The 26,673-nt window shown below is 39.7% G+C and overlaps 1 protein-coding gene across 1 annotated transcript in view; it reads left to right on the plus strand.

The window, feature by feature from the left end:
• RSF1 (remodeling and spacing factor 1) overlaps nucleotides 1-26,673 on the plus strand; it is a 65,878-nt gene that overhangs the window by 7,123 nt on the left and 32,082 nt on the right. The window contains exons 2-5 of the mRNA XM_030953288.1: nucleotides 17,862-17,953; nucleotides 22,241-22,333; nucleotides 22,959-23,164; nucleotides 25,113-25,270. Coding sequence (XP_030809148.1) covers nucleotides 17,862-17,953; nucleotides 22,241-22,333; nucleotides 22,959-23,164; nucleotides 25,113-25,270 — 549 coding nt within the window. The remainder of the gene's footprint in view (nucleotides 1-17,861; nucleotides 17,954-22,240; nucleotides 22,334-22,958; nucleotides 23,165-25,112; nucleotides 25,271-26,673) is intronic.

Raw genomic sequence — 26,673 nt, forward strand, 5'->3', positions numbered from 1 at the left:
AACTACTGGAGAATAAAAACATAGCTAGTGAACTTCAGAACTCGGTATATCTCTTCTGTGCTTGTTTCATTTTTTACTGTGATGGAGGCTCTACACTCATGTTTCTAGACACCAAATTAAATCATTTGTTGAAGATAGACTCCAGTGACTTGGAGATGATACCCTCAAACAGCATAAGAGGGTTAAATCTGGAGAAAGTAAGTAGCACATCATTCTTGCACCAGCTTCATGGCAAATAAGTCTCTAATGCAGAATAAACTCATCTGGGCTACACTTCAGTCAGTGTAGATTAATCTGATGTTAAGGTCAATGTGCCACATCTACACATGCTTTTTGATCATTCATTTAAGCAGTGAAGTTTATCTTGGAAATAATTATCTCATAACTGTTCCTATTTTGCTGGCTTTTCCGTGGGGAGACTTCACACCTCTATGTGTGTTGAGCTGGCATGTCAACTCATCCCAGTATGATTTCATATTTATGCTGTTAATGCAGTTTTAGGTAGACTCCACATCTCATGATCCGGCGTAGAAGCCCAGAAAACACTGTACTCTGGAGAGAGAAGCAGTTCAGTCCTTGCCAGTAGCGCTGCCCATCTGAAAGAGATGGCAGAATGCCATATGGAATGGAAAAAAGGAACTTGGGACACTGCTCTTCAGGCACAGATGAGCTACAGAGCATCTGAGCCCCCCTCAAAGTTCAGCCGTCCTAGGGATTATGCAGATTCTGTTGGAGCATGTGTCTCCATCAAGGAAGAGTGGTATGCTTTCAGTAGGTGGCTTTATTGAATTCCAACTTAGCTTGGATGGTACAGAACTAGAGGAAAAGCTTCTGATATTACTTCCAAGTCAGAGTCTTATTCAGGACAAATGTATAAGACCCAGGAATATCGGTGGAAAATCTTATGTCCGGGGTGAGATGGTGTTTAGTGAAAGAAGCTCCATGGCAGTGCTGTACTGTGGTACATTTGTATTGGAGAACTTCATAAACATCAAGGTGACTTGTGTGTGACCCCATTATCACATCTAAGGTGGAAATTATGTTTTAGCCAGCAATCCATCAGCACTTTGCCTTGCCCAACTTCAGAGGTTTGCAGAAGCTCTAAAAGTTTCTCGGAATATTCTCCCTCCACCCGTCTTTGTAGCTCAGGGTCTTCCTGAGTTTTCAGCACTTACCATGAGCTTCTTTTCTCTTGTTTGGGATTACTTCAAGCTGTATTGTATAGTGTAAGAACTGTATTGTGTAGTGTAAGTTAGCTGATAGACATGTACAATTATTAGTGCCCACTGCTTGGTACATACTGCTTGCATACATACATAGCTCATACACTTCTGAGCTCATCCCAAAGCTGACATTTAGATTGCAGAATCACAGAACAGGTCAGATTGGAAGGGAAAACAGTGAGTCTTCTGGTCCAACTTCTGTGCTCAATCAGCATCATCCTAGAGCATATTGCACAGGATTGCATCCAAACAGTTCTTGAATCACTCCAGCGGGGAAACTCCTGTTCTAGTGGTCATCCATACAGTAAAGAAGTTCTTTCTCATAATCAGGTGGAACTTCCTGTGCATCTCTTTCTGCCTATTGCTTTGTGTCCTAGTGCTTGGCACCACTGAGGAGAACCTGGATCCGTCTTCTTGGCGCCCTCCCTTTGGATACTTACGTACATGGATGAGATCCCCTCTCAGCCCTCTCTTCTTGAGGCTGAACAGGCCTCAACCTTTCCTTCTAAGAGAGATGCTCCAGTCCCTTAATAATTTTCATAGTCCTCCACTGGACGTGCTCCAGGAGCTCCATGTCTCTCTTGTACAGAGGAGCCCAGAGCTGGACACAGCACTCCAGACATGGCCTTACCAGATCTGAGTGGAGGGGCAGGATCACCTCCCTCGCCCTGCTGGCAGTGCTTTCCCTAAGGCATCCCAGGATACCATTGGCCTTTTTAGCAACAGGGGCACTGCTGGCTCATGGACAGCTTGTTGCCCGCCAGCACTCTGGGTTCTTCTCTGGAAGGAGCAGAGCTGCTTTCCAGCAGGTCAGCCCTCAGCCTGGGCTACTCTGTGAGTTTGTTCTTTCCCAGGTGCAGCACCCTGCATCTGCCCTTGATGAATTTCAAAAGTTCCTCTCTGGCCATGTCTCCAAGGCCCTTCTGAAGGGCTACACAGCCCTCTGTGGTGTTGGCCACTCATCTCAGCTTTGTGTGAACTTGCTGCAGAGTAATCTGTCCCTTCATCCAAGTCATTGATGGATAAGTTAAACAATACTGGACTCAGTGTAGAACCTTGGGGGACACTGCTAGTGACAGGCCTCCAACTAGACCCTGTGCTGCTGATTATGACCCTTTGGGATCTGCTGTTCCACCCCCCAATCTGGGGTCATCCAGTCCACACTTCCTGAATTTGTTTATGAGAATGTTGTGAGAGACAGTGTCAAAATCCTTGCTGGAGTCTTGGTTCACAATATCCACTGCTCTCTCCTCATCCATCCCGTTAGTTGTTTCATTGTAGAAGCCAATTGGGTTGGTCAAGCATGATTTAATGAGTCTATGCTGACTATTCCTGATCACAATGACAGGAAGAATTCCTTTGTGTGGGGTGAAATAGATGACAGGAGCTACTGAACTGTCAAGAAGGGGCAGATGATGGGAAGATGATGATTAGATAACCTGGTGAAGAATGCTGTGGCTGTGTGCTTGCTGCTGCCTCAAAGCCAGTTGTCTTGCAGTTCTTTGGAAGAACCCATTTTCATACCTAGTTCTCTCTCTGGGCCATACAATGCTTCTTGGTACAGCTGTGCTCCTCCACGACAGTTGGGAGTTGAAGGAGGTATTCAGGACTCTGTGTTATCTGCCATTGTTGGAACAAGTGTCCTCTGGTATCCTCCCAAGACAATCTCTGTTGTGCTCCTCCTGGAGGAAAAGCAGGAGCATGGCTGGCAAGAGAGCTGAACTTGCATTCCAGGAGCATCTCCTGATGCAGGCAGTGTGCACTGGGAATGCAGTGTGCACTGCAGGGACGCATCCCACGGTGGGGGAACTGCCAGGCTGCCTGTGTGGGCTGTAGTGCTGTGGAGCACCCTCCCAGTGTGCTGCAGGCTCTTCATTACTCCCTACTTGAGCACTGATGATGGGGCAGAGCAGTGCAGCAATGTTTGATGGTTGGCTGTTGATGTTTTTTGAGTTCAGTAAAATGTTTAAGCCATTGAGAAATAATAAAACTTGTAAAAGGAGTGTGTATTTTTTATGTCCTCCAGCCTTGCAGTAAGAGCATAGTGTTCCAGTTGTGGAATAGCAAGGTCTGTGGCAGTTCATCACACTAAGCTGATCTTGCTACACTATTTCATTACCCTTTCTCCTCTTCCATTTTTCCTCCAAATCAATGAACTTTCCTTTGCTTCAACTCATCTATAAAACTCGACTAACATTTTAGCATTAACAGGTATTTCTTGGTAGCCTCTAGCATTTGTCAGCCTCTCATCTCTTCCCCAAGAGCTAAACAAAGCTTTTAAAACTCAAGCAGCAGAGAATTTCTCAGAACTACTGTAGAAATTCTGACCATGTTGATGTCTAGTGGTCTGGGGAAACCAATTTTCCTAAATGAGAGGAGGCCTATTTTTCAAGGTTCCCGTGTTTCAGCAGCTCTGTTTTAGTATTCAGTTTCTTTCCATTATCATCATTTAGGTCTTTTAGTACTTTGGAGAAGAATGCTGCTTATACCCTTGAGCTCACAAACTTGGTTGATATTTGAAGAATGGAGATACTTGATATCAAGATATTTGAAGCAAATTGTGCCTTACCTACCCTGATCTCTAAAATCCTCTTTTCCAGGAAAATGGGGCTTATCAGCATGAAGCTCTGCCTGGTTTTTTGGTTGTCTAGGGCTATACCATTTTTCTATCCTAACAGTTGTCCTGAACCAGTAATATGCTGAATAAAACTGGTTGTTTAGATTTGTGTGTAAGTAAACACTTTATTTCCTACTCTACTCAGTGTCCCTCTGGTACTGCCCTGGCTATTTTCCAACTCATCTACAGCTATCTAGGAGCGCCAGTGCCAGGGCACATTTATTGCCTTTTAGTATTAATGATTACCAGGATTATAAAGGTTTCCTCCTGAGAACAAACTGCAGTGGTTCACAAAAGCTGTATTAATTAGTGAATGATAAAGTGTGGAAATTTTAGTTTGATCCCAGAGCCTCCAGTGTGATGTCCTTGTAGTTATCAACAATATATTGCAATAAAGCATCCAAGATGGAGAGGTGTGTGATGGGTGCAACAGCAACAAAAAGGTTTTTTATATTGCCTGGAAGTGGTAGTTAAGAGGGAACCAGTTTAAGCTGGCATAAAGTGGCCATGTGAATGCCCTGCTTTACAAAAGACACTTCCATTAAGTGGCAAAATTATCCCTTAAACTGTATATTTAAGCTTATACAAAATTTGTAGCAGACAACATTAGCTGACATCCTAATAACATGTTAACACTATGTATAAAAGTTAAGAAAGTTTAGCAGCAGGTAAGAAAAATTGATATGGCAACAAGGGAGCTTTTGGAAGACCTGACCTTAATAAAGGGAGACCAGAAGAAGTAGTCAGCACTATGTCCTAGGTGATGAAGCATCTTCACAAAGCTAGTGGATGTCTCTCAATGCAGGTTGGACAAATGGGAGTAGGATGGTGAGGATAAGCCTAAGGGCTAAGGGTTGGTTTGTCTGCTGAGTAGGAATTGTTTGAAAGGTGGAAATCTAACCCTGCTGAAGTCCAGGAGAATGTATTCATAGCTAGCAGTAGAGAGAAGGAAGCTAAAAAGTCCAAGAGGAATTTGCAGAACATGTGGACAGAAAAGTGTCTTATGTAAAAAGAAGAAAAATCTAGGAGACATGGATGGCTAAAATCATCAACCACAATGCAATGATTAAAATAAGTATGTTACTGAGAACTTAATTAACCTCTTTGCATAAGGTGTCATTATTAGACTAATTTGTGATATGTTGATTCTATTGCCTTTCTTGCAATAAAGACAAAATATGGTAAAACTGACATATTAGGAAATTAGAACACAGTTAATAATGTGGAAGCATGTTGAGTTGCCTGGATTAGGTATTAGTTTGGCTTTCTGAAAAGGTTTAGCAGTACAGCAGGTAAAAAAAAAATACAAGTGTGTATTTGAGTAAAGAAATGGAAACTGGAGTGACTAGTATGTTTTAAACAATTCAGGAAGGAGGAAATCAAAAGCAAGGAGCTTTTACATCTAGCTTTCATGAACTTCATGAAATTGTAATTTCATAGTTCTAATAGTTGTAGTAGTTATTCTCCAGAGAGAAATATTCTGCTGTTTTCTTTTGAAAGATGGGTAATTCTTCTGAAACAAAGATAGATGGCTCCTGTTTGACATATGCTTACATATGGATGCAGTCTTTTTAAAGAGGTCACTGATTAAGGTGGTTGACTTGGCGTTCCAGAGCAACCTGATGTGGCATGACCCACGTAGTAACTCTCATGCCCAGCCCTTTCTTTGACGTTATTCTTTGTGGCAGGAGGAATCAGGTGAGGCATGGAGAATGTTTTTAGCCCTTGCAGTCTACAGGCCAGCATGTTAATGCAAACTGATGTTACCACTGGTCTGTGCTCTTGCTGTGGAGGGGCTTTGCTTTCTGTCCAGCCCTGACAACCCTACCTGGCAGAACATGAGGGGGTGCATCACTCCAGCCGAGGCAACCACTGAATGTGAGTCAGTGTCCAGAGGGAAAGCACCATCATAAACCTTAAACTGATTAAATAGCAGGAAGTTGGTTAGAAAAATAGATTATTTTTTATTGCTCTCTATATATACTACTATATACTGTAGTATAAATGAAGTAGAATTCCTAATTTCTTTTAATTTTTTTTATAGTGTGGGCAGTTAATCTCAATTGCCAAGAAACCAGAAGGACATGAGTTGTTTTTTAAAAAGATCATGGTGTAAGATGGCTAATTCAGCCTAAGGGGAAACGCTGCTGTCGATAAAATAGTATTACCAATGGGCAACAAAACTGCAAATGAAGGAGAGTTGTAAGTATATCTTATAAGGGAAAATGTTTATAACAAATACATCCCAAAATATTTAAAATTTGCTGTTAGCTCAACAAAATACTCTAGGTAATATTGTGATAATTCAGGAAAGCATGCCTATTAACATGGACATGGAGTTTTAAAATTAACAAAATAACAGCATGAGGAGTGGGCAGAGAATCATACTAAAACTTGGGGTATATATTATTTTGAGTATGTATATCTACCTCTTGTTTTGTTGTTTGCTTGTTTGCCTCTATCTTGATTTTAGTGTTCAGCAGTAGCAGCTCCACCTTGGAAGATAACACGGAACATCGAGGAAGGAAGACTGCATGGCAGCTTATACTGTTGACATCAGAGGACATTTTAAAAAGTATTCAAAGCAAGGCTCCTAGAGTTTTGCGTTCCTTTTATATTGTAAAACCAGAAAAATGGTGCATTGAATGAAACTCAAAACATAATTGAGATTTAGATGCCTTTCACATGTTATGTAATTGCAGCTGATTGCTGCAAATTATTACTGTGGTCAGAGCCCAAAAATATTTAGAAACTGATAAATGTTGAGTTGTAATGAAAATATTTTAAAACAAAACTAAGAACACTAAGTTTCTTGCTTTTATGTTAAGCCAGGCTCTATGAAAAGGTGATTTGAAGCTAACCTAGGGACAGGTAATTTTGTTACATGTGCTGTGGGTTTTCTGTACACATGTTCTGAAGCAGCGTCTGGTGGTCGCTGTCACATGAAGTGATATGCACCATGGCTCGTAATTTTCTTTTCCAACTGCCATGCTCAGCTGTTCCTACTGTTCAGTGTGTTTGTCTTCCTTTCTGTCTGTTTTGTCTTATATGGGAAGGGAAGGATTTGATGGCTGAAATTTTATGCTTTCAGATACTGTTGTGTGTTTGGGTTACTTTGTGGCACTTCACATCTGTCTGCAGCCCAAGCAGCCAGGTTCTTCCCAGATCCTGATAGCATCTAGCTGTGGTTGTGTAGGTTGGAGGGTTTGTATCCTCAGACATAAGGACTGAGAGATGGCAGGCATTATGGAAATGGTAGCTACAAATCCAGTGTCCTTTCAGGCTGTTACCCTTGTCTTACTTTCTAGCTCAGATTAAAAGTTGTGTAAGAGGTGGCTGATGGCAGTTGAACCCGAGTTACTGAGAGGCAACAGAGCTGCCAGTCTGGCAAAGGGGTCTGAGGCTTTGAGGCTGCCTGGACAGACAGGAGATGATGTCAAACCTGAAGGGAACAGTCTTGGCTTCCCTGGGAAGCTGCAACAGCCCCACAGTTACAACCGTTTCTTGCAATTAAAAGAATTATGTTAGCAGAGGTAGATATTTTAATAGTGCTGACAGGTCAAAACATGAGTTTGCTCATAGAAATTCATACCTACGAGTTGGGCCTTTCAAGGAATGAAGCCTCTGTGAGTCTTCACTTCTGCATGATTTGGTTACCAGCTCTCCAGACGACATAAGTGGTTTGCTTTAAGTCTAAAGCAGTCTTCATTTTAGATCTAGGCTTAAGGAAGTTGGTGAAAATCACATTGTGTACTACTTTATGTACTACTAGCACTTTGTCAGACAACTGTCTTGGACAATTCTGCTTCTTAAATTTCTATTCTTACATGCTTCCTGGGTTTCATTAGACATAATGGACAAAAAGTTGCTACTAATTCTGAAATTATTTAAAAGAACCCTCATATTCTGTGCTAATTGGGTTGAAGTTGTAGAATTCTTTGTTTGGGATCATGAATTCATCTGTAGAATGATTTTCATCCAGCCATGTGACTGCTACCTTTCACAGAAACCTTTGTCAGCTGCTAGAAATGTTCCTCTGTTATGATTGTTTTGTCCAAGTCTCTGAGATATGGTGCAACTCATTCTGGCTATGTGATATTTTTGTAAATTATTTTAAAATTTCACTTGCACTGCTGATAGATTAATGAACTGATACTATCTTAGAGCAGAACAAGCATGGAGTTACTTATTTCCAGCTGACAGGGAAGTGTGTTCTGCATTGCAGAATGACTTGAGTTGGCTTCACCTTCAAAGTTTGCTTATCCTGATCCTTAAAAACACCTCATGCTCACATAATGCTGCTGCCTGTCAAATACCAAATGCTTACTGAATAGTGCTCAAATGTTTCTGCACCAGTTCGTTGCTGCCGGATGTTTTGAAAAGCATAAAATGTGTGTCTTTGCACTGTAGTTTTTTCTTGTACTTCTTTAGGGTCCAGTAAATAAAAAATATTACTAAAGAAATTATGGTTTCTAAGACTAGATTTTCAAAAAAAAGGTGTCTGCAATATTTGACAGCTACTGAGAAACTACAAAGAAATATTTAGCTGTTGCTATGGTTGAGTAAAATTGTTGAAAGATGAAAGATAAAATTGTGAATTCCTGAGTATAAATGAGTTTTATTTGAAATACAGGTTGGATCACCAGTGACTAGAGAAAAAAACTACTATTTCTAAAATTAAATCTGAAAAAGGACCAAAATGTCCTTGTAGTAGATCTTACATGATGTGTGAAAGAGGATAAATATTTGGGATTCTTTGGTGTTGTGAGGCTTAGTTTTGGGTTTTTTTGTTGGTTGGGTTTTTCTATCTGGAGAGAAAATTGAGGAATTTTAACCTTGGTAATGAAAATTGCTTAGAAAAGTGGGTTTTATTCAACCTGAGTTTTTAAATATTGCCATTTTATTCAAGTGAGAGATGTGGGAGAAGGTGATTTTGTGGTATAATCAACATCCTCTCTCTTTTAATGCTGTTAATATTCACACTCAGGACAGTACCTGAGAAATGTGGCTAAATTAACACCAGAGGGACGTTTCTAGTAACAAAACAAAGTAAGAGATTAAAATGTATTTACTTCTTTTCATATAGTGGAGTGAAAAAGAACTTTTATTCAACTTTTACAGAAAGTGTTAAAAGCAGCTTGTTATGTTCATTATATGAATAAAGCTAAATAAAGCTGACAGCTTCTTAACTGCTGGTGTATACAACTCTATGCTCATGTGTTCTAAACACTTCACTTAGTTCACTGCACTGAGGATGCTTCTAGTTTAACATAGCAGGATATAAGCTTTCATCTGAAGTTAAATGCTGCCATACTTAGACATTTGATTTTGTCTGCAGGAAGTGTTAGTGCACAGATAAAGTGTAGGAGGTAGAGTCAGATCTGCAGTGGTAATTCTCTGTTTAATGGGGAGTGTAAGAGCTTAGGGGAAGGGTTTAAGAACAAGATGTACCCACCCCCAGTACCTGGTAACACCTCCTGTATCTTTAAGACCTTCCCCCACTGGAAGAGGTGGTTTTCACTGGAAAAAGTTGCCAGACACTCTATAACAGAATTAATCTCTTCAAGTGTATTTAGCAGAGCTCAGATGTTTTACTTCAGGATGGGCTGACTCTTCCTGAAAGTATGTTTCTCTCTGTGGGTTGTAAATGGATTATATGGAATTAGCTCAGGTGTCAGTATCTACATTTGTAGATCTCTGTCCAGGTGCTTAGATGAATACTACTGCTATGTTGCTGCCCTTTCCTATTTTTTAAAGGCAAAATATCTACAAAATTCGAGAAGTTTAGTATAGGAATGAAAATTCAGGCTCCTTTTCACAGGAGTTAGAGCATTTCTTTTCTAGTTGCTTGCCTTCTGTCTGTGCCACCCTCCTAGGAGGGAGTTGTAATTTTGGTCCGAGAGTGAATGAAGACACTGAATTAATTTTTACCACTTCAATGGCTGTGCAACTTCTTCATGTTAGATCAAAAGGTGAGCATGGTTGAACACTGCCATCTCAACTTCTTTTGCTTACATCCTTTCTGCAAGTGTGAGCCTCCATGATTGTAGTGGCCAGCAAGTGCCTCAGTCCAGACTGACATCAGGATGTAAATCCTCCTTTTGCTACTGATATTCCCCAGGGGTTGTGCTTCCTAATATGTGCCTCTCCAGCATTTCTTGTGGCAGAGTTGGACCAAGCCCTCTGATCAACCTGCTTGTTCTTTTTGTTGTGGCTCTTAACTCCACTTGTGCTTTCTGTAGGACACCTTTGTGCCTAGCACAAGTAGAATGGGCAAGTGTATTCTGCAACATGCTCCAAAGGCTGGCTCCCAGTGCCTGATGCCACCCACTGCAGCTCATCTCTGCCTGCTTCTTCCAGTGGAAAAAGACCCCAAACTACTGAAATTTCTCTGAAGTGAATTCACCCCAGTGTATCCAGAAGCCATGGAGATGCATACTTGCAATGAGGAGCTGTGAAGCACACTAGGGTCTACTACTAAAGTGTAATCTTTACAATTACCTTTGTCATACCTACACTTTACTTGAGATTTGTAATTACACAGTTACGGGCTAAGGAAGGAAATGAGAAGGATTTTCTGTTGATGGTTTAAAAGTCTTGGTTCTCTTGGAGACTGAGATGCATCAGCAGGCAAGAGAATCCTGGAGTAATTTTAGTTTCCTCTTTGTATCAGCTAGAATGAAGCTAGAATGGAAGATACCTGTGCTGCAGCATCTTTGCTTTCATGGGATGTGGTCCCAGCAGTTTCTGTCAGAGTTTGCATCTGCCCAAATGAAGGATCAGGAAGTCAAGTGCACTTGATTTTAGACAGTAGAAATATATGGTGTTGTCACTGCATGTGAGTTAACTGCCAGCAGTGACTGCCAGTGACAATTTCAAGTGTTTTCAGTACCTCTTTTTAAGGGCAATCTGCTTGTTTGCATATTGCTGCCACAGCTTAATTTGTCTTACTTGCTCTTCACATGTCCTAAGTTTGTAGACTAGAGCCCATTTTTTATTCAATACATTTTTTAAGTCAGTGATCTGGGCTTTCATTTGCTGTCTTTCCTGGACTATTTTCAGTTTCTAAAATAGATTCTGTGCTATTTTTTCCTGTATTGTTTTCAAAGTAATTTTCTTTTTTTCTTCTACCTCCTATTCTTTTTCATTGCACAGTACAGCATGCTTTTCTTGCTAAGTTTTATGCTTTTTTCTAACATCAGTTCTGCTTTTGTTAACCTTTCTGCTGTTCCTTATAATATATTACCTTAAAAAGTCCCCAACATCCCTAGGCACTTAATAGCCAGAGAATGAAATAGGGGGCCTGTGAAAGATTAAGCTATCTCCTGTCTGCTAAAGGGCTGCTGAAGAACAGCTCTGCAGCAATTTTGTTTACTTTGATATGGCCTTTAATTCCAGCTTCAGGAGTTATGTCGATGACAATGGAAGTGATTTTTTAAATCTCAGTTTCATATACAGTGAGGAGGTTACTGATGGAAATGTGAGCATTAGAAAGCAAAGCATAATCAGATTGAACTGCAGACAGAGAAGGATTGTAGAATAAAAGATATGGGAGGAAAGGGTGCACAAGGTGGTGCGATGGGTTTAGGAAGGTGTTTGGGAATCTGCTTCTCAGGAAGGACCTGGTGGTGTTGGTTGACAGCCGCTGAACATGAGCCAGGTGGCCAAGAAGGCCAGTGGCATCCTGGCCTGTATTAGCAGTAGTGTGGCCAGTAGGACCCAGGCAATGACTGTCCCCCTGTATTTGGCCCTGATGAGGCCATACTTTGAATTCTGTGTTCTGGTTTGGGCCCCTCAGTACAAAAAAGACATTGAGATGCTGGAGTTTGTCCAGAAAAGGGTAACAGAGATGTTGAAGGGTCTAGAGCACAAGTCTGGTGAGAAGCAGCTGAAGGAACTGGGATTTTTTATTCTGGAGAAATAGAGACTTGGGGGACCTTATCACTCCACAACTGCCTAAAAGGAGGTGGTAGCCAGTTGGAGGTTGGTCTGTTCTCCCAATTAACAAAAAATAGGGCAAGAATAAATGGTCTCAAGTTATGCTGACAAGGTTTAGTTTGGATATTAGGAAAATTTCTTCATAGAAAGGGTTGTCAAGCACTGGAAAAGGCTGCCCAGGGAAAAAAGTGGTGGAGTCACCAATCATGGGCATATTTAAGATGTGTCGATGAGGCACCTGGGGACATGGTTTACTGCTGGGACTTGGCAGTGCTGGGTTGGACTGGTACAATGAGGTCAGGATGCAGCTCTGCTAGCAAGGTCTGTTATGCTGGTGATGCAACTTAGTAAAAGAACTGGGGGTAGAAAAGGCATTTTGGTCCCAGTTGAGAGCATTTTCCATGTTGGTCATGATTCACTTGCAAGTGGCAGTGAAAGAGGTGGTGAGCTGGGTTCCTCACATGGGGATGTGTAGGAGGGGGTTTACCAGCAGGATAAAAATCTTACCTTTGCTGGCTAATGTTAGAGTGACCTGTGCTCTGAATAGTCCAGGTAAGAAGAGAGTCTTCTAATACGTATTTGTACAGACAAGAGAGATAAATGTTCTCAGATATTTGTGTGAAAATGATCTAGCTGGTGAGCATCCAGATTTCAAAGTACTTTCCTAGGATAACAATGTCATTTAAATGTGAGCGTGGTTTGTTTGTTTGTAAAGCCTGCCAACAATCTTTCTAGGAACAGGATATAAAACTGCTACTTGGTGACTTGTTCGTTCTGTTTTGATCTGTGGTTTAATTACAGCATGTTTAATTGCTCTTTTCATTCACTCAGGAGGCAGAGCAGTTTCATTTTTTCCCCTTTCCTGTGTGTCTTTGGTTTTTTGGTTCTTTTTTTGTAGGCACACAGTTTGGTAGGATAATACTCATCAAATGACTCAGAAAATAAGATATTTAGATTGTCCTTTCAAACAGGAGCAACTGCTCTTTTTCTCATGAGGTCACATGATTCCAATTTATTATTTTTATGCCAAACTTGCTGTGTGAAGATAAAGCTCCTTAGTGCTGCATTTTTTTTTTATCAGAGGTTTACTGAATTTTCTTGCCTGGGTTCAAACTCTAGGGAGTTTTATCTGTCCGTATATTTATCATGCCAAGTTCATACCAAGCCTGCCATTTTCCTCTAATTTATAAACTTTTGTGAATAACTAAGAGGGTCTCACATTTTCCTTATATTGAGTTGAGATAAGAAACAAGTTAGATAGTTCCTCAAGAAGAATATTTATGTTATAATAAACCAGTGCTGGTGCCAAAGGGGAGATGCTGTTCCCTTTCTTTTACTCAGTGTTTGCTAGTTGTTTAATGAAACAGATGAGGGACTTCTCTTTGGTTGAAACTAATCTAGAAGACAAGATGTTTGCTGTCCCAGACTGCTCATGGGACTTCAGCCTTCACACAGAAATTAAGGAGAATATTAAAGATGCTGGAAACGTGGTCACATGCCTATTGGGGACTCTGGTGCCTATCGTAGGGGTTGCAGCTGACTGGTTTTAAGCAAAGTTATGCCTAAGGATCTGTCTGTAAAGGGAATTAACTGCATGGTTAGTGTGATAAGTGGTAAGTTATCATAGAATGGTTTGGGTTGGAAGGGACCCTAAAGATCATTCCAACCACCCTGCTGTGGGCCAGGACACCTTCCACTAGACCACACTCCTGCAAGCCCCATCCAACCTGGCCTTGAACACTTGCAGGGGTGGGGCATCCCCTGCTGCTCTATGCAGCCTGTTCCACAGTGGCCACATGCTGACTCTTTACTGATGTCTGAAGAGATGCTCTTGCCTTTGTCTGTGCCTCCAGGACAGCTCCCTCCAGCACTCACAGCAGAGCGATTTGAGCAGGGTGGAAACCGTCTCCTCTTTGCCATTAAACTCCATGCAGCGTGCCAGTAGCCAATCCACATCAGCTGTGTGCAGGTTGCTGAGAGCTGCCTTCCCTTAGCAGAAAGGAGGTGGGAGATCATTAATGATCTCATCAATCTCAGCTGTCCTCTGGCTCAGTGTGGTGTTATTTGACAGTGCAGTCATAGCGTGCAGAGGTAATTTTGGTCAAGGTAGAAGCATGAAAAAGAAGGTATGGGTAATGGAAATATTTGCCATGTATGTCTTATGAGTCATTTTATTTCCTCCACTTGCCAAAACAAGTTAGCATGGAAAATGGTTTACTAGTGTAACTGGGAAGACCTGTTTGTGTTCATGAAGCATGAAAACTGCCAATGACCTTTGCATCCCAGAGTTTTATTTTTTGTTCCCTCCACCCCAGGTCCCCCTAGCACTAAGAGTTCAGTGTTCTCTTCCTGGGTCCCAGAAGGAGAACAGTAGGCACAGGCTTTGTAATCCACATCAGTACCAGGTGCTCTGTGTAGATCATGGTTCCAGTCCTCCTCTCTGTGTCCAGCACTCCAGATCTGCTTTTATACCAAGCTTTTTTTGTTTATAATAATTTTCAAAATAACAGATTCCCCCATCCTCCTTCTGGACTCAGGACTTGGTCATATTTTCTGTTTTCATCTGCTGTTTCAGGGTTTTTTAGGTGAGTTGTAAGCCTTTTTGTTTTGGCAGGGAAAATAAATAGTGGTGAAATGGGGTTATGGTTACATGAGAAGTTGTCTTTAATCTGTGGTTTTGTAGGTATTTGAAAGTTACATCTTTTCTAGCCAGCTGATGGGATTTTCACGTTTGTATGTTTTCTCTTCCATTTCAATTATTCTGATGTTCCCGAATTTATTAGACATGTGACTGATGTATAGGATGCTCTCTGAAATGCTGGAATAGACAGAATAGTGTTCAAAGGACACTTGTGTGAGGCCCAGATGACAACCTCCCCTCCAGGGAAGTGTAGGGTTTAACAAATAGGCTGAACTCCACCAGAAGCTTTATAATGGTTTAGGGTGACTCATTCTTCCTGGCTTATGACTTCTTCCTATGAAAAGTATGTATTTTTGAATATTTAGCAGAATGCACCATGCTTTAATTATAGTCAATTCTTTGAAATATTTGTACAGCACTTTGGTAAAAGAAGAACTGCTATTGGCCCTGTGCACAGTCCTGGTGTTTTCTCCACTGCTTAAGGATTTTCTGAGAAGGTTTTAGAGAACTCCTGTATTACATTCCAGAGAGATCAAAGTTTTATAAGAGTTTGAGAATCTAATTCATATTTAGAGGTTTTTTTTTAATATGTTCCATCATGCTTTTTTGACCAGAACCTCACACACAATGGCAATTATACAAGAAGGATGCTGTGTATTGTTCCTTCCCTTATGTGAAATTTTTACAAATGCAGAACATTGTTACACAAGTTCCTGAAATGAGTGATGCAGGTCCCATATGAAGGAGATGAAATTTTGCAAAGGAGATAGTAGTCTACTGTTGTTATTTGCTGAAACCAGCCGGCAACACGACCCAAAATAATTATGCTCATTCTCTTTGGTGTTATGTTCTTTCTCTTGCCTATAGGATAGAACAATTTTGTAAAAATGATCCTTACTGATGTCTCAATTCAATGAACTCTTGTCAGGAATTCTCTCTATAGTCTGAACAAAAGTAAGTTAATTTACAGTTATGCAGGTTCAATGCATTTCTGAGAGGATTGAAGTTTTTGTTGTGTTTACTAGTGCAGTTTTACTCCCTGCCAGCTAAGTGCTTTGGGAGAGATTTGCCGCTGCTCTTCAGCCTTCCAAGGCCAGCTGGTGTTTTTGGACAAGTCAGGTGTACATCCTATATTATTTTACAGTTACTTTGGATTCAATACAGTTTGTTTCTCAGTCCTGTAGACTTCTGCTCCTGTGGTTATTGGGGCATGTGGCTGGTCAGGCTGCACTTCACACACTCCCTAGAGAGCAAACTAGACGTCAGTTTTCTTCTCCAAACCTCCTGCCTCCTTCATTACACCAGGCATGTACTGTGGGATTCCTCTCAGAGAAGGGAAGAGGTGAAAAGCCAGCCTAGAAATCCAGTCAGTAATATTGCATAATACATGAAAAGCATCTTGAAAGGGTAGTAAACAGAGAATGGATATGAAGTGTTCGGTGAAATTTGTAAAAGTCATCACATCAATGCGTCATGAAGATCCTAGAAATACAAGAGCTGAAATGCTGAAACTGAGACAAGTGACATTTCTGTAGATACTGACACAACTCACAGGAAGTGCTGATCCAAGAGTGTGCCTATTACTCCAATATTAAAAATTTTTCACGTTCTCCATTTTTTTCTCACACCAAAGCTCTAGCAGAGATTTTTGTGGTGACTGGGAATTTGATTATTTGAAACAAATCACCTGTGCTTCTTTAAACTAGGATTCCTATCAGTACATTCCCATAAAAAGGTCTGATTAAAAACAAACAAAAAAGGATGCTGAACAAAAGCTTTGATTCAGCAAATTTTGAATACTCTGGCTCAGTTCCATGTCGCGCAAACACAAGCAGAGGTTTAATTGTATGACTTAAAATAGATAGAATTGCTCCTGTGTATGAAGTGCCTTGTGCTTAATTTTGTTAGTGCCAGCTGCTTGGCACTTATTGGGGTTAAGACCTTTGATCTTGTTCCTTTTAAAATAGGTGTTAGTTTAAAATCATGAAAAGCATCAGTTTTCAGAAGAAGCAAGGAGAGGTACTAGGTTCCATGTAATGGAAATATTATATACAAATGGAATGAAAAAGAACAAGCCAGGACTTGTTACTTATGAATTATCTATACTGAAAAGAAGTCTCTTTGAGGATACCAGGCTGGTACTTTCTATGTTTGTTTATTTAAGGAGTTAGTGTATGAAATTTCTTTATTTCTGAAACAACACAAGCATTTTCATCAAACTGATTTTTTAGCAACTCAGTATGTTCACCTGAAAGTTGAGGCATTTGATTGAAAGACAAAGAAAGGTTGGGTGAATTCAAGTTAGATATTGAAAAGATTAACACAGGTAATGTATAAATGAGTAAAAGAACAAACATCTCAGTGGTATCTACTTTAAAACACACACATTTGATGTCCCAGCTGTTTATCCTGTGTCAAATAATGCTACTGGACCAGCAGAAAAATCACAATCATAAATTATGAGAATAAAAATATTGGGTATAAAGCTTTCAACATGTGTGTGCATGAAGTACTGAAAATGCTTTTAGATCATAAAATTGTATGCAAAGAGTAGAGAAATAAAAATACTTGAAAAGTTAATTTTAGAAGTTGTTCTCAGCAAATTACAGATGAAAAAGCGGATGTCACTGGACATGTAGAATTTCATTAATAATTATCAATTACATATTTCTTAGAAACTATGCTACTCATTAACTTATAAAATCAGTGTTCTGCAAATTTGCCACTTGGTGGTGCCAAATTGATTTATAAATCACAGATGTGAGCTGAGACAAGCTGTTGAAATTGTTTCTGAGGCGTGTACACTAAGAGATACATAAATTTGCTTGGAAAACTTTGATTTTGTGACAGCACTGGTGCAGCTGTACTTGGCAACATTTCTGGCAACCATTCCTCAAGCCCCATATCTGGGGTACCTCTCTGTCCCTCCAGTACAAGAGAGAGTAAGTGTATATAGCAAAGCTGCATCTATGAGAGCAGAATTTCAGGAACATTTCTTCCATACCATGCACCTGGCAAAAAATAATTTGGATCCGGTGATATTCCAGGCATGGTGCAGAATATGGCTTTGGGGTTTCTGGAGGCAGCTGCAGGTGTCCTGCTTGCAGTATTATTTTTGTGGGTGTTTGACTGGAGTAGTTCCTATGCAGTTGTGCTTTTAACACTGCCAGAATTTCCACAGGTTTATCACTGAGCTCTATATCCTTAAATTGAAGGGTGATGATTATCCTAAATGTAAATCTAAACAAAGAGAGTCATGATTAAGTTAACCTTCCTCCATCTCATTTGCAGAGCAGCTCTTCAGCAGGCTTGAAGTTTCTGTTTTATTAAAATGTCTTGATTTGTCACAGTGTTTCAGTGTTATCAGTGTTTAGCATTGAAGAATATTTGCGCCAGACTTAACAACTTCTTTTTTTTATTTTTCTCTCTCTCAATACTACAGTCCCAAAAGAATTGGTGGAGCTTCACTTGAAACTGATGAGAAAGATTGGGAAGTCTGTCACGGCAGACAGATGGGAAAAATACTTGATCAAGGTACAGTATGCATGTTGTATTATTCTACAATGCTGGAATATGGTTGTGATGAGCAGTTGTGTGAGCAAGCCCTAGTATGAGCTGCAGGAGCCTTGGGCTGTGCCAGCATCGACACGCATACATCAGATCCCAGCTTAACTTGCAGTCTGCCTAGACTTGTGAGAAAGAGGTCTCTGAAAAGAGGCACCATCTTCTGCATGTGAAAGAGTGCCCACCCTCATAATTGGCAGGAAAACACTTTCTTGAGTATTAAGACCCTAAATAAAGAAGATTTAGAAGCCTGTAAGTGGGTTAAATTGAGCAGAGATTTATGCAGTAGCAGTTCATTGTATATCACTTGTCTGAATATGATTTAATTACTGTGATTTGGCTGATACGCATGCAAGAACCATACAGAGGTCTTGTAGTATGTGTTAATAATAAAAGAAAGTATTGCAGTGATTTATATCTGCATGCTCAGAATGGCACAGCTAAGATGAAAATGTAATTATGCATCAGTAAAAATAGAGCATCCCATTGTTTTGCATAATTCTGTCTTGGTATTTTAATTGCAGCTGTGTCTTTGTTGACACTTTACATACAAATAGTTTCCAGTTTAAATAATTTACACTGCTTCAAAAAATAAGAATATATGGATAGTCAAAATTAATAGGTTACCATTTCCCCTCTGGATATATTCCATGTGTCTTTTAATCCACAGAGTTGTAATCTTGTTATTGTTTGTACAGCCGTGATCACATCTTGCTTAGAAATACAGCATCTTGGTAATAGCAACCATACAAATAATGGCACTTGGCAAATCCGGCTGCAGGTGTCCCCCTTAAATGCTGTCTGTAAGCTCTACAGAGGTATGAATTTGTCTTGAGGTTTGTGTACTCTTTAAGATGATGTTTTTAGGGCTAGGAATGTCTTGAGGAATAACCTGCTAAAGGGCCTTTGTTAATTCTGACCTCTTAACCAACTGTAAAGCATTGATGATAATCTTTAAAAATAGTAGTGTAATAATTTATGTAACTTGTGTGTACTTTGTGTATTACCAACTACTGTGGTTACTGAATTGGGTTAAATTCCTTAATAAATCCAAAAACCATTGCAGCAAACAGAGAAAACCCAACTCGGGCTCATGAACTTATATACCCCACTGGAGCCACTTACCAGTTGTGTGGTAAGCAGAAAGCAGGGCGATAAAACAAGTTTGAGGGAGTAGTTTGGAAAATCTTCAAAGCAGTTTGGAAATTCTTCTTCAGGGAAGCAGTAAGGAAACCCTTCCTCACACCCCTATGAAGACCAAGTAAGTGTTAATAAATTCTACTTCATTTAACAGTCTCCAGAGCTAACTTGAAGCTTATTCTAGCCAGTGGTTCAAAGGAACCTTGAAGAACAAAGGAATTTGAATATAACTAATTAGAAAGGTATGCTAATATTGTCCCCAGTTCAAAGGAGTATGATTAATTTAAGAAAGCAAGGAAGAGTATTGGGAAATGCCACAAAAGCCAGGAAAAACTGAAAAGGTATGGAACAACTGAGAGCATTTTTCCTTGATGCCTGCAGTATTGTTCCACATATTATTGATGACACTCTAAGAGGCAAAGTTGACCTGGTTTTCCTTTGTTAGAGAACTACTGATGTGTTGCTTTGATAAAACAGGGCTTGATATATTCTAGATGTTCTTATTTAGGCAGAAATTTTAGTGGAGGGCATTCAGACTTAAATGCTCTTAATATTTATGCATGTATGTATTATTATATTTTGCTTATATACCAGCTAATTATAAAACTTGCCTCACTTGATTGTTGTGCATATAAGAGTATCATAAAAATTGTCTCTGAGCTGTGGCTGGTATTTTGACAGATGGATATATTTTGGGATAGGAAGTGAACATGGTAGTTGAGAGTTCTTTCCCTTCCTTCTTCTGGTGATGAAACACCCAAGTTGGATCCACCAGTATGTGCACTAGTTTTTTATGGAAGAAAATGGCTGTGGGTCTCTGTGAGTCTGACTTTCATCCTCTGCACAAGGAATGTCTTATGGTCATGCCATGTGTGGCTGAGGTAAAGAAATGCCTCGTCCTAAGCATTCCAACAATCAAGAGGGAGTGTCCAGCTTAGCTGATTTTGAGAAACATGTAGTGAGGTCACATTGCACTGTCTCCTGATAAAGTGTTTTACTTAACTATTGTCAAAAATAACTTGCATTTTTATACAGAGAAGATTTCTCTGCATTGCTCCATCTGAAACCTTCAACATAAAATCAGCACATTCTGAACACATTTCTGATTGTTAGAATTCAGGTGTTTGTAGTCCCACCCAAGGAGACTCCTCTTTCATGTTCCTGTTTTCCTTGTTTAAAGTGAACATGTGGCATGGTAATAGTGTTGGACGCCATCATATCTGCTTTGGAATTATTTGGGAGAGATTTCTTGCTGGATGGGAAGGTGCTGACCACTCTTAACATGCAGAAGCCAGGAGTTTCTGCAAGCAGCAGCTTTGTGATCAGTGTGAAGCATCCTCTCTGGGAAGGCAGACTAAGATTTCAGCAGAGCTTGGATCAATGAGATGTGTAGTTCAGGGTTGTGACAGCACTTGTCAGGAGAAAGCACAATTATCTGGTTTTTAATTGTTGAAATGTAGTCATTTCAGTTTGAACAGATGCTTCATCAGCTCTGATGTCTCGAACTTTTGCTTTGACAATCACACACTTTGTAGCGCATGAAGCTTCTCATTATTGCTCTCATACTTAATGACTAAGTAATGAACAGCAACTGGCATATGCCCTGACCAAGGGTTTTGATATAGAGTTTCCCAGTGTTCTTCATATTACATGGTTGAAAAGGAGAGAGAAAGTAGAATAGCTTCATTTTGTGAGTGAGCAGCGCTTGTCTCCTGCTGTGAGCTTTGGCTTGGCATCAGAGAAGTCCCTGTGTAATATTCTTTAACCTCAGAGCAGGAAAAACTGCTCTTCAGCAGGATCCCTTGTGACGAGTGTTCCTCACTGTTTTCTGTAGGTCACAGCTTAAAGTCGTGCTTTATGGGGTGCCTGAGCTGACCTAACTGCGGGCTTACCCTTGTGCCACCTGAGAAATGGTGTCAGTACTGGGGTAGTGGAGGGTTGGTAGTGTGGCTGTGGGGACAGGGGAGGGGTAGCAGCCCCTTTGCTTGATTGGAGCCCAGGTGGCGTTTTACATTATGAATCAGTTAATCTGTACCTTTGGTGGGTGAAATTTAGGATTGTTTTTGCTGCTGTTTCCAGAGAAAGCTGAATTCAGATGTGATTGGCAGGTTTCTAAATAGGTTGGTAACTGTATCTTATGTTAATAATAATTTGTTGACTGGGAGACTGCACTGTTCTGATTGAGTCCAGCATTGTAGACTGAAGAGCAGCCGCACCTCATGCACTGATTTGACAGTTGTGATTCAGCAGTGGCACTTCAAAATAATTCCAACTGGAGGTGTAGCTGTGATCAGCTTTTGCCTCCTCATGGATATTTCCACATGAATAGCCTCACTGACTGGAGATCCCACCATGTGTCCTCAATTGATGAGTAGCTTGTCTCTTCTCTGAAGGTTGGCTTAAGCATGTCTGAGTTGTTTAGGAGGAGAAGGAATTTCTTCTTCACCTTTATTATTTGAGCTTATGCTGATTCAATCTATTTCTTCTCTACTGCTGCTTTTTCTGGTGATAGAATTTTTTTTCCCCGTATTGGTGTGGTTGAATTTATTTGCTTTAAATAAATTGAAATTGACTATATTTAAAATATTTTAAAATATTTGTCAAGCAGCTTGAAGCTCAAGATATTTTGTAAAGAGCAATAATTCCACGGTGTGGAGTGAGTAGCAGTTGCATTTGTTATCTGCAGTAGAGTTGAAGGACTCAGAGGGCCCCAAGAGACCCTGGCAATTTGTCTGCTGAGTGCTGCAAGGAGATATAATAGGAAGTCGTGTCTGCTTGAGAGAATTTATATTCTCAATAGACAGAAATAGAAAAATGTGAGATATGTGCACAGCAAAGACAATAATACCTTTCCATTCCAGAATCATGCTACCTAATTTAGGATGTTTAGAGAATCTGGTGGTGATCAGGACCTCGATGATCTCTTCTTCTATAAAAATTCAACAGTGCTTGCTAATGTGCCTCAGTTTTACTTTTTGTTTTTCTGTAAGACTTTCTGACTGCAATCCCAAAGAGATCATGTATAATTAATTATTGTAGTAAGGTACTACTAATAAAAAAAATTAAAGTTGCTTTTTTCTCCTAACCTTAGAATTATTGTTATTTCGTTTGTAACAGATATGTCAAGAATTCAACAGCACTTGGGCTTGGGAGATGGAAAAAAAAGGATACCTAGAAATGAGTGTTGAATGCAAACTGGGGATTCTGAAGGTACACATTCATCAGCTAAGGTTCTAAATTACTGCTTCCTCACTCACTTTAAGGTCTTGAAAACTTAGCTTGACTGAACTATAAGCACGTATATTAAATATAGACCTGATCTTGAACAGACATAATATTAGTCATTGTAGTGGGATGAGTGTAACTGCATGTAACACTTTGTTTGCATATTTTTCACATTTTGTGTGAAAATAGTCTCATGCTTACTGCTTTGTCAAGAGCTCTTTGCCTGTGTAATACACACTTTGAAATGTGTTTGTTACCTTGCTGAACTCCAAAGGCAAAATGGGACTTCATCTTTTGTGGTCTTGACAAAATTGTCAGGGTTGGTTCCAGGTTATGTATGGGTTCTGTTGTAGAATGAAATAATTTGTGCTATGTAATAAAATTTGGGAATAAGCTTTCTAAGCCAGCCAGGTTAAAAAAAGCCAAAACCAACCCTTGTCTCTCATTTAAAAACAACATGGGCTGGAAAAAACTTATAGCTATGGCTGACACATGGATCCAACAGAGAGAGGCCTAAAAACAAGTTCCAAATCACACTGAAATGAAATGAGCTGATTTTCTTCTTTCTCTTTATATTTTTGGTATCTTACCAGTCTTTTTACTTTTTCAGTATCTCTGCGAATGTCAGTTTGATGACAATCTGAAGTTTAAGAATATCATTAACGAGGAGGATGCTGACGCCATGCGTCTGCAGCCCATTGGTCGGGACAAGGACGGCCTCATGTACTGGTATCAGCTGGATCAAGAGCATAATGTCAGGATGTACATAGAAGAACAGGATGACCAGGATGGATCCACATGGAAGTGCATTGTTAGGTATTCCTTTTTTTTTATTTTGTGGGGTTTTTAGCTGTTGGTCTCTTGGGCTCAGAAATGTGTTGCAATAAATCTTAGTTTCTCACACAGTAGGATTCATGACAGTGGGATTTTCTGCATTGACATCTATGTTCTAATAAAAAATCATGTACAGAAATAACTCACAGATGTATTGGTAGGAGCCATCACGTAATTTGTTTCCTGCTAGTTCAAGCTACAGTGAATATATAGAAAGGGTAGCAAGAGACGACTGTCTTGAGGATGGCTCCATATTCCTTACTGGCCAGCTAAATGCCTTAGAAAATAGAACACTCTTGCTTCTTTAACTCCAGCTTTGTTAGGAAAGCTACAAGTGGACAGATTTGTTCTTGGGGAAATTATATTGCAATTACTAATGTTGGAAGGAAGCCAGAGGAGGCCAAGGAGATACTCAGAGGGCTGGAGCACCTCTTCTATGAAGACTGGCTGAGAAACTTGGGATTGTCTATCCAGGAGAAGAAAAGGATCCAGGAAGAACTCAGAGCCCTTTCTAGTACCTAAAGGGACTCAGGGAAAGGGGAGAGGGATTTGTTAAGAGAGGCATGTAGTGACAGGGCAAGGGGGAATGGCTTCAAACTGACAGAGGGCAGATTTAGATTTAATGTTACAGAAGAGTTCTGTGAGAGTGGTGAGGCAGCGGCACAGGTTGCTCAGAGAAGCTGTGGCTGCCCCATTGCAGGAAGTCTTCAAGGCCAGATTTGACCAACTTGGTCTTGTCGATGTCCCTGCCCGTGGCAAGGAAGTTGGAATGGGTTGGTCTTTGAAGGTCCCTTCCAACCCAAACTGTCTACAGGTTATTTACACTGCCATGACTTCAGCATCTGAGGGAGTCATACAGAAGTATTTAAACCATTATCAACAGACCATAAAATAATAAGCATCACTATGAGTTACATGTATACAGATGTTGTGGGGGAATAAAGTAAATGTGTCCAGACAAACAGATTAAGAGCTGATCCATGCATCATCCATCTTTTCCATGCATTATAGACTCAAAAATTCATTGCCAAAGGAAGAAGAAACCAGGGTTCTGCTGGGAATGTTCTAACATACCACACAGCAGAAAACCACAGTAATGCATTAAGAAATCTGAAGCGGTTTTAAAACCTGCGAGACTCTGCGTATTGTGATTGTTGCAGGCTTCCTTTCTTTCTGTAAACCTGGGAAAAACAAATTACTGAACATTGACTTTGAAAAACAGATGTGAGAGCCTTATTATTCTAGTCCATTAAGAAAGCAATGACTGTTCAATCATGGCTCAAATTCTTTATAAGTTAAGGTGGATTTTTTTAATAGTTGGATGTGCAGTTTAAATAAGGAGTTACAGTGCACTGAGATTCACTCTCAGACAGATGTGCACCAATGATTTTGCTGTCATAACTTGAGTTGATGGAGTTTTCTAGACAACTTGGTGTTGTTTGTTGCATATGCTAAGGATAAGCACTTGCAAAAAGTATCTAAATTAATTTGCTGTTTGCTTTTGCAAATTTCACTCAAATTATATGGTTGCTTCTTTGGTGCATGAGCAGAGAGCTGTTGTTTGTTCACTGCTAAGAGAAAAAAAAGAAATAGCAAAGAATAATCAGTGATGGTTAACGAGAGGGTAATTAATAACAGAACAAGTAGCAGCTTGGATCTGGACCCAGCAGTAATTGAGTTGAGATAGTTAAGTAGATAAGGTCCTTCCAAAAGCAATATTTTTACTTTTGGTATGGATAAATTGAAAGGTTTCTGACTGCAAAGGTGCAGCCACTGGTGGGACAAGCATTTCAGTTTGCTTGTGTTTTCACTATATAACTCTATAAGGTTTTCAGGGTAATTAATTTAAGCAGATAATGTTTGTTCACTCTTCATGAATCCCTTTGGGGTAAGTAAGTGGCTTATCAGACAGTGTGTTTTTCTCTTCTAGAAACCGCAATGAGCTTGCCGAGACCCTTGAGCTCTTGAAGGCGCAAATTGATCCTGCTCTGTTGAAAAACAACAATTCTCAGCAGGAGAATTCATCACGTGAAAGTCCAAGCATAGAAGATGAAGACACCAAAAAGGGTGAAGAAGCAGCTACACAAGGTTTTCTGCCTTCTTTTCTCAAAGTTTAAGTGTTTTGCTGTGGCAATGTTAGAATTTTCAGCCTCACAAAAAGTTGCTGTGTTAGATTAGGGCTTTAAAAAAGCAAATCAAGTAAATATTGAATATTTTGATTCTGAATATATTTGGAGGTTTTTCAATACATATTTAATCTCAAACACTTATTTATAGGAAGAGAACTGTGTAAAAATGTTTTCTCAGTAGCTTTTTTTTTCTGTACATTTTGTATAATAATGTAAATCCTCATTAATGTATGTTTTTGTGGAGCTTTGAGCCGCTGCCAAACTTCTCCTGTTTTAGCAACATTAAAATTTGAAAAAGAAAAGAAATCTGCTTGTGCAATGCCATGATTGAAATCAAGACCGTATTGGGTGTGGTGTTTATTCTTGCTTTTGAGTTAGAATCAGAAAACTATAGGTTATTTTAGGTTATTTCCTTAAATGTTTCACAGTTGACACAATATTTCAAGAAGACATGAGCTTAAGTTAAAACAATTTAAAATACTAAAACATTGTGAAGTGAGGCTGTCCTTATCTGCCTCCGTTATATTGTTGTTATTAATCACAGAATTATTTAGGTTAGAAAAGATCTCCAAGATCAAAGCCAAGAACCTTTTTCCTTCCTTATTATCGTGTCACTGCACATATTTAGTAACTTGCCTGACTTGTTGGTTTGTACGTTGGTTTTGCTAAGTATCAGTCAGCCTGAAGTATTTGACTTTTTAAGAATCTGGTCTTCTTTCAGGTCATGAAAAACTAGAAGCCTGTTATCCCAAGTAATTTTACCCCAGTTTTACTGCCTGGTCTTATTATTTTGTTAAAATGCAGGAAAATATTTTTACAATGAGAAACAAATTTAAAGTATTCTAGTGTGTTAGTCGGTGTTTCTACACATGTGTGAAAGTTAATCGGATATGTGGAATTAGCCAAGGCTTGTCTTGGTTTTGAGCATCAGAGAGAAAGAATTACTATTCTATTTTTCTTTGCAACAAACAGTGTAGAACGGAAGAAATAAATATTTAGTTAAAATTGGAGTTGTTGTGGAGGTACTAAGAGATGATTGTAGAAATGATGGTAAATTGTGATAAAACCCACCAGAATCATCTTTCAGTCTAAGGCATTTCCAGTATCTAACTCTGCATGTAAGTGCCAACACAACCTGCATAGTTACCAACACTGCAGAATTAATTCCATGTACTGATTGTGCTTTTGTCTCAGTCAAGCCAACTTAAATTATCTGATTAAGACCACTTCTTCAGATACAATTTTGCTTTGCGTTGAATTCAGGAGCAGCCATTTTAAATGTCTCTACTGTAGATAATTCCCCAAATCCTGTGGCACACTCACCTGGCTCAGTACTTGCATTAGGCTGTGTATTGGTGTAAA

This window comes from Camarhynchus parvulus, chromosome 1, assembly GCF_901933205.1.
Source record: "Camarhynchus parvulus chromosome 1, STF_HiC, whole genome shotgun sequence".
Classification (NCBI taxonomy): domain Eukaryota; kingdom Metazoa; phylum Chordata; class Aves; order Passeriformes; family Thraupidae; genus Camarhynchus; species Camarhynchus parvulus.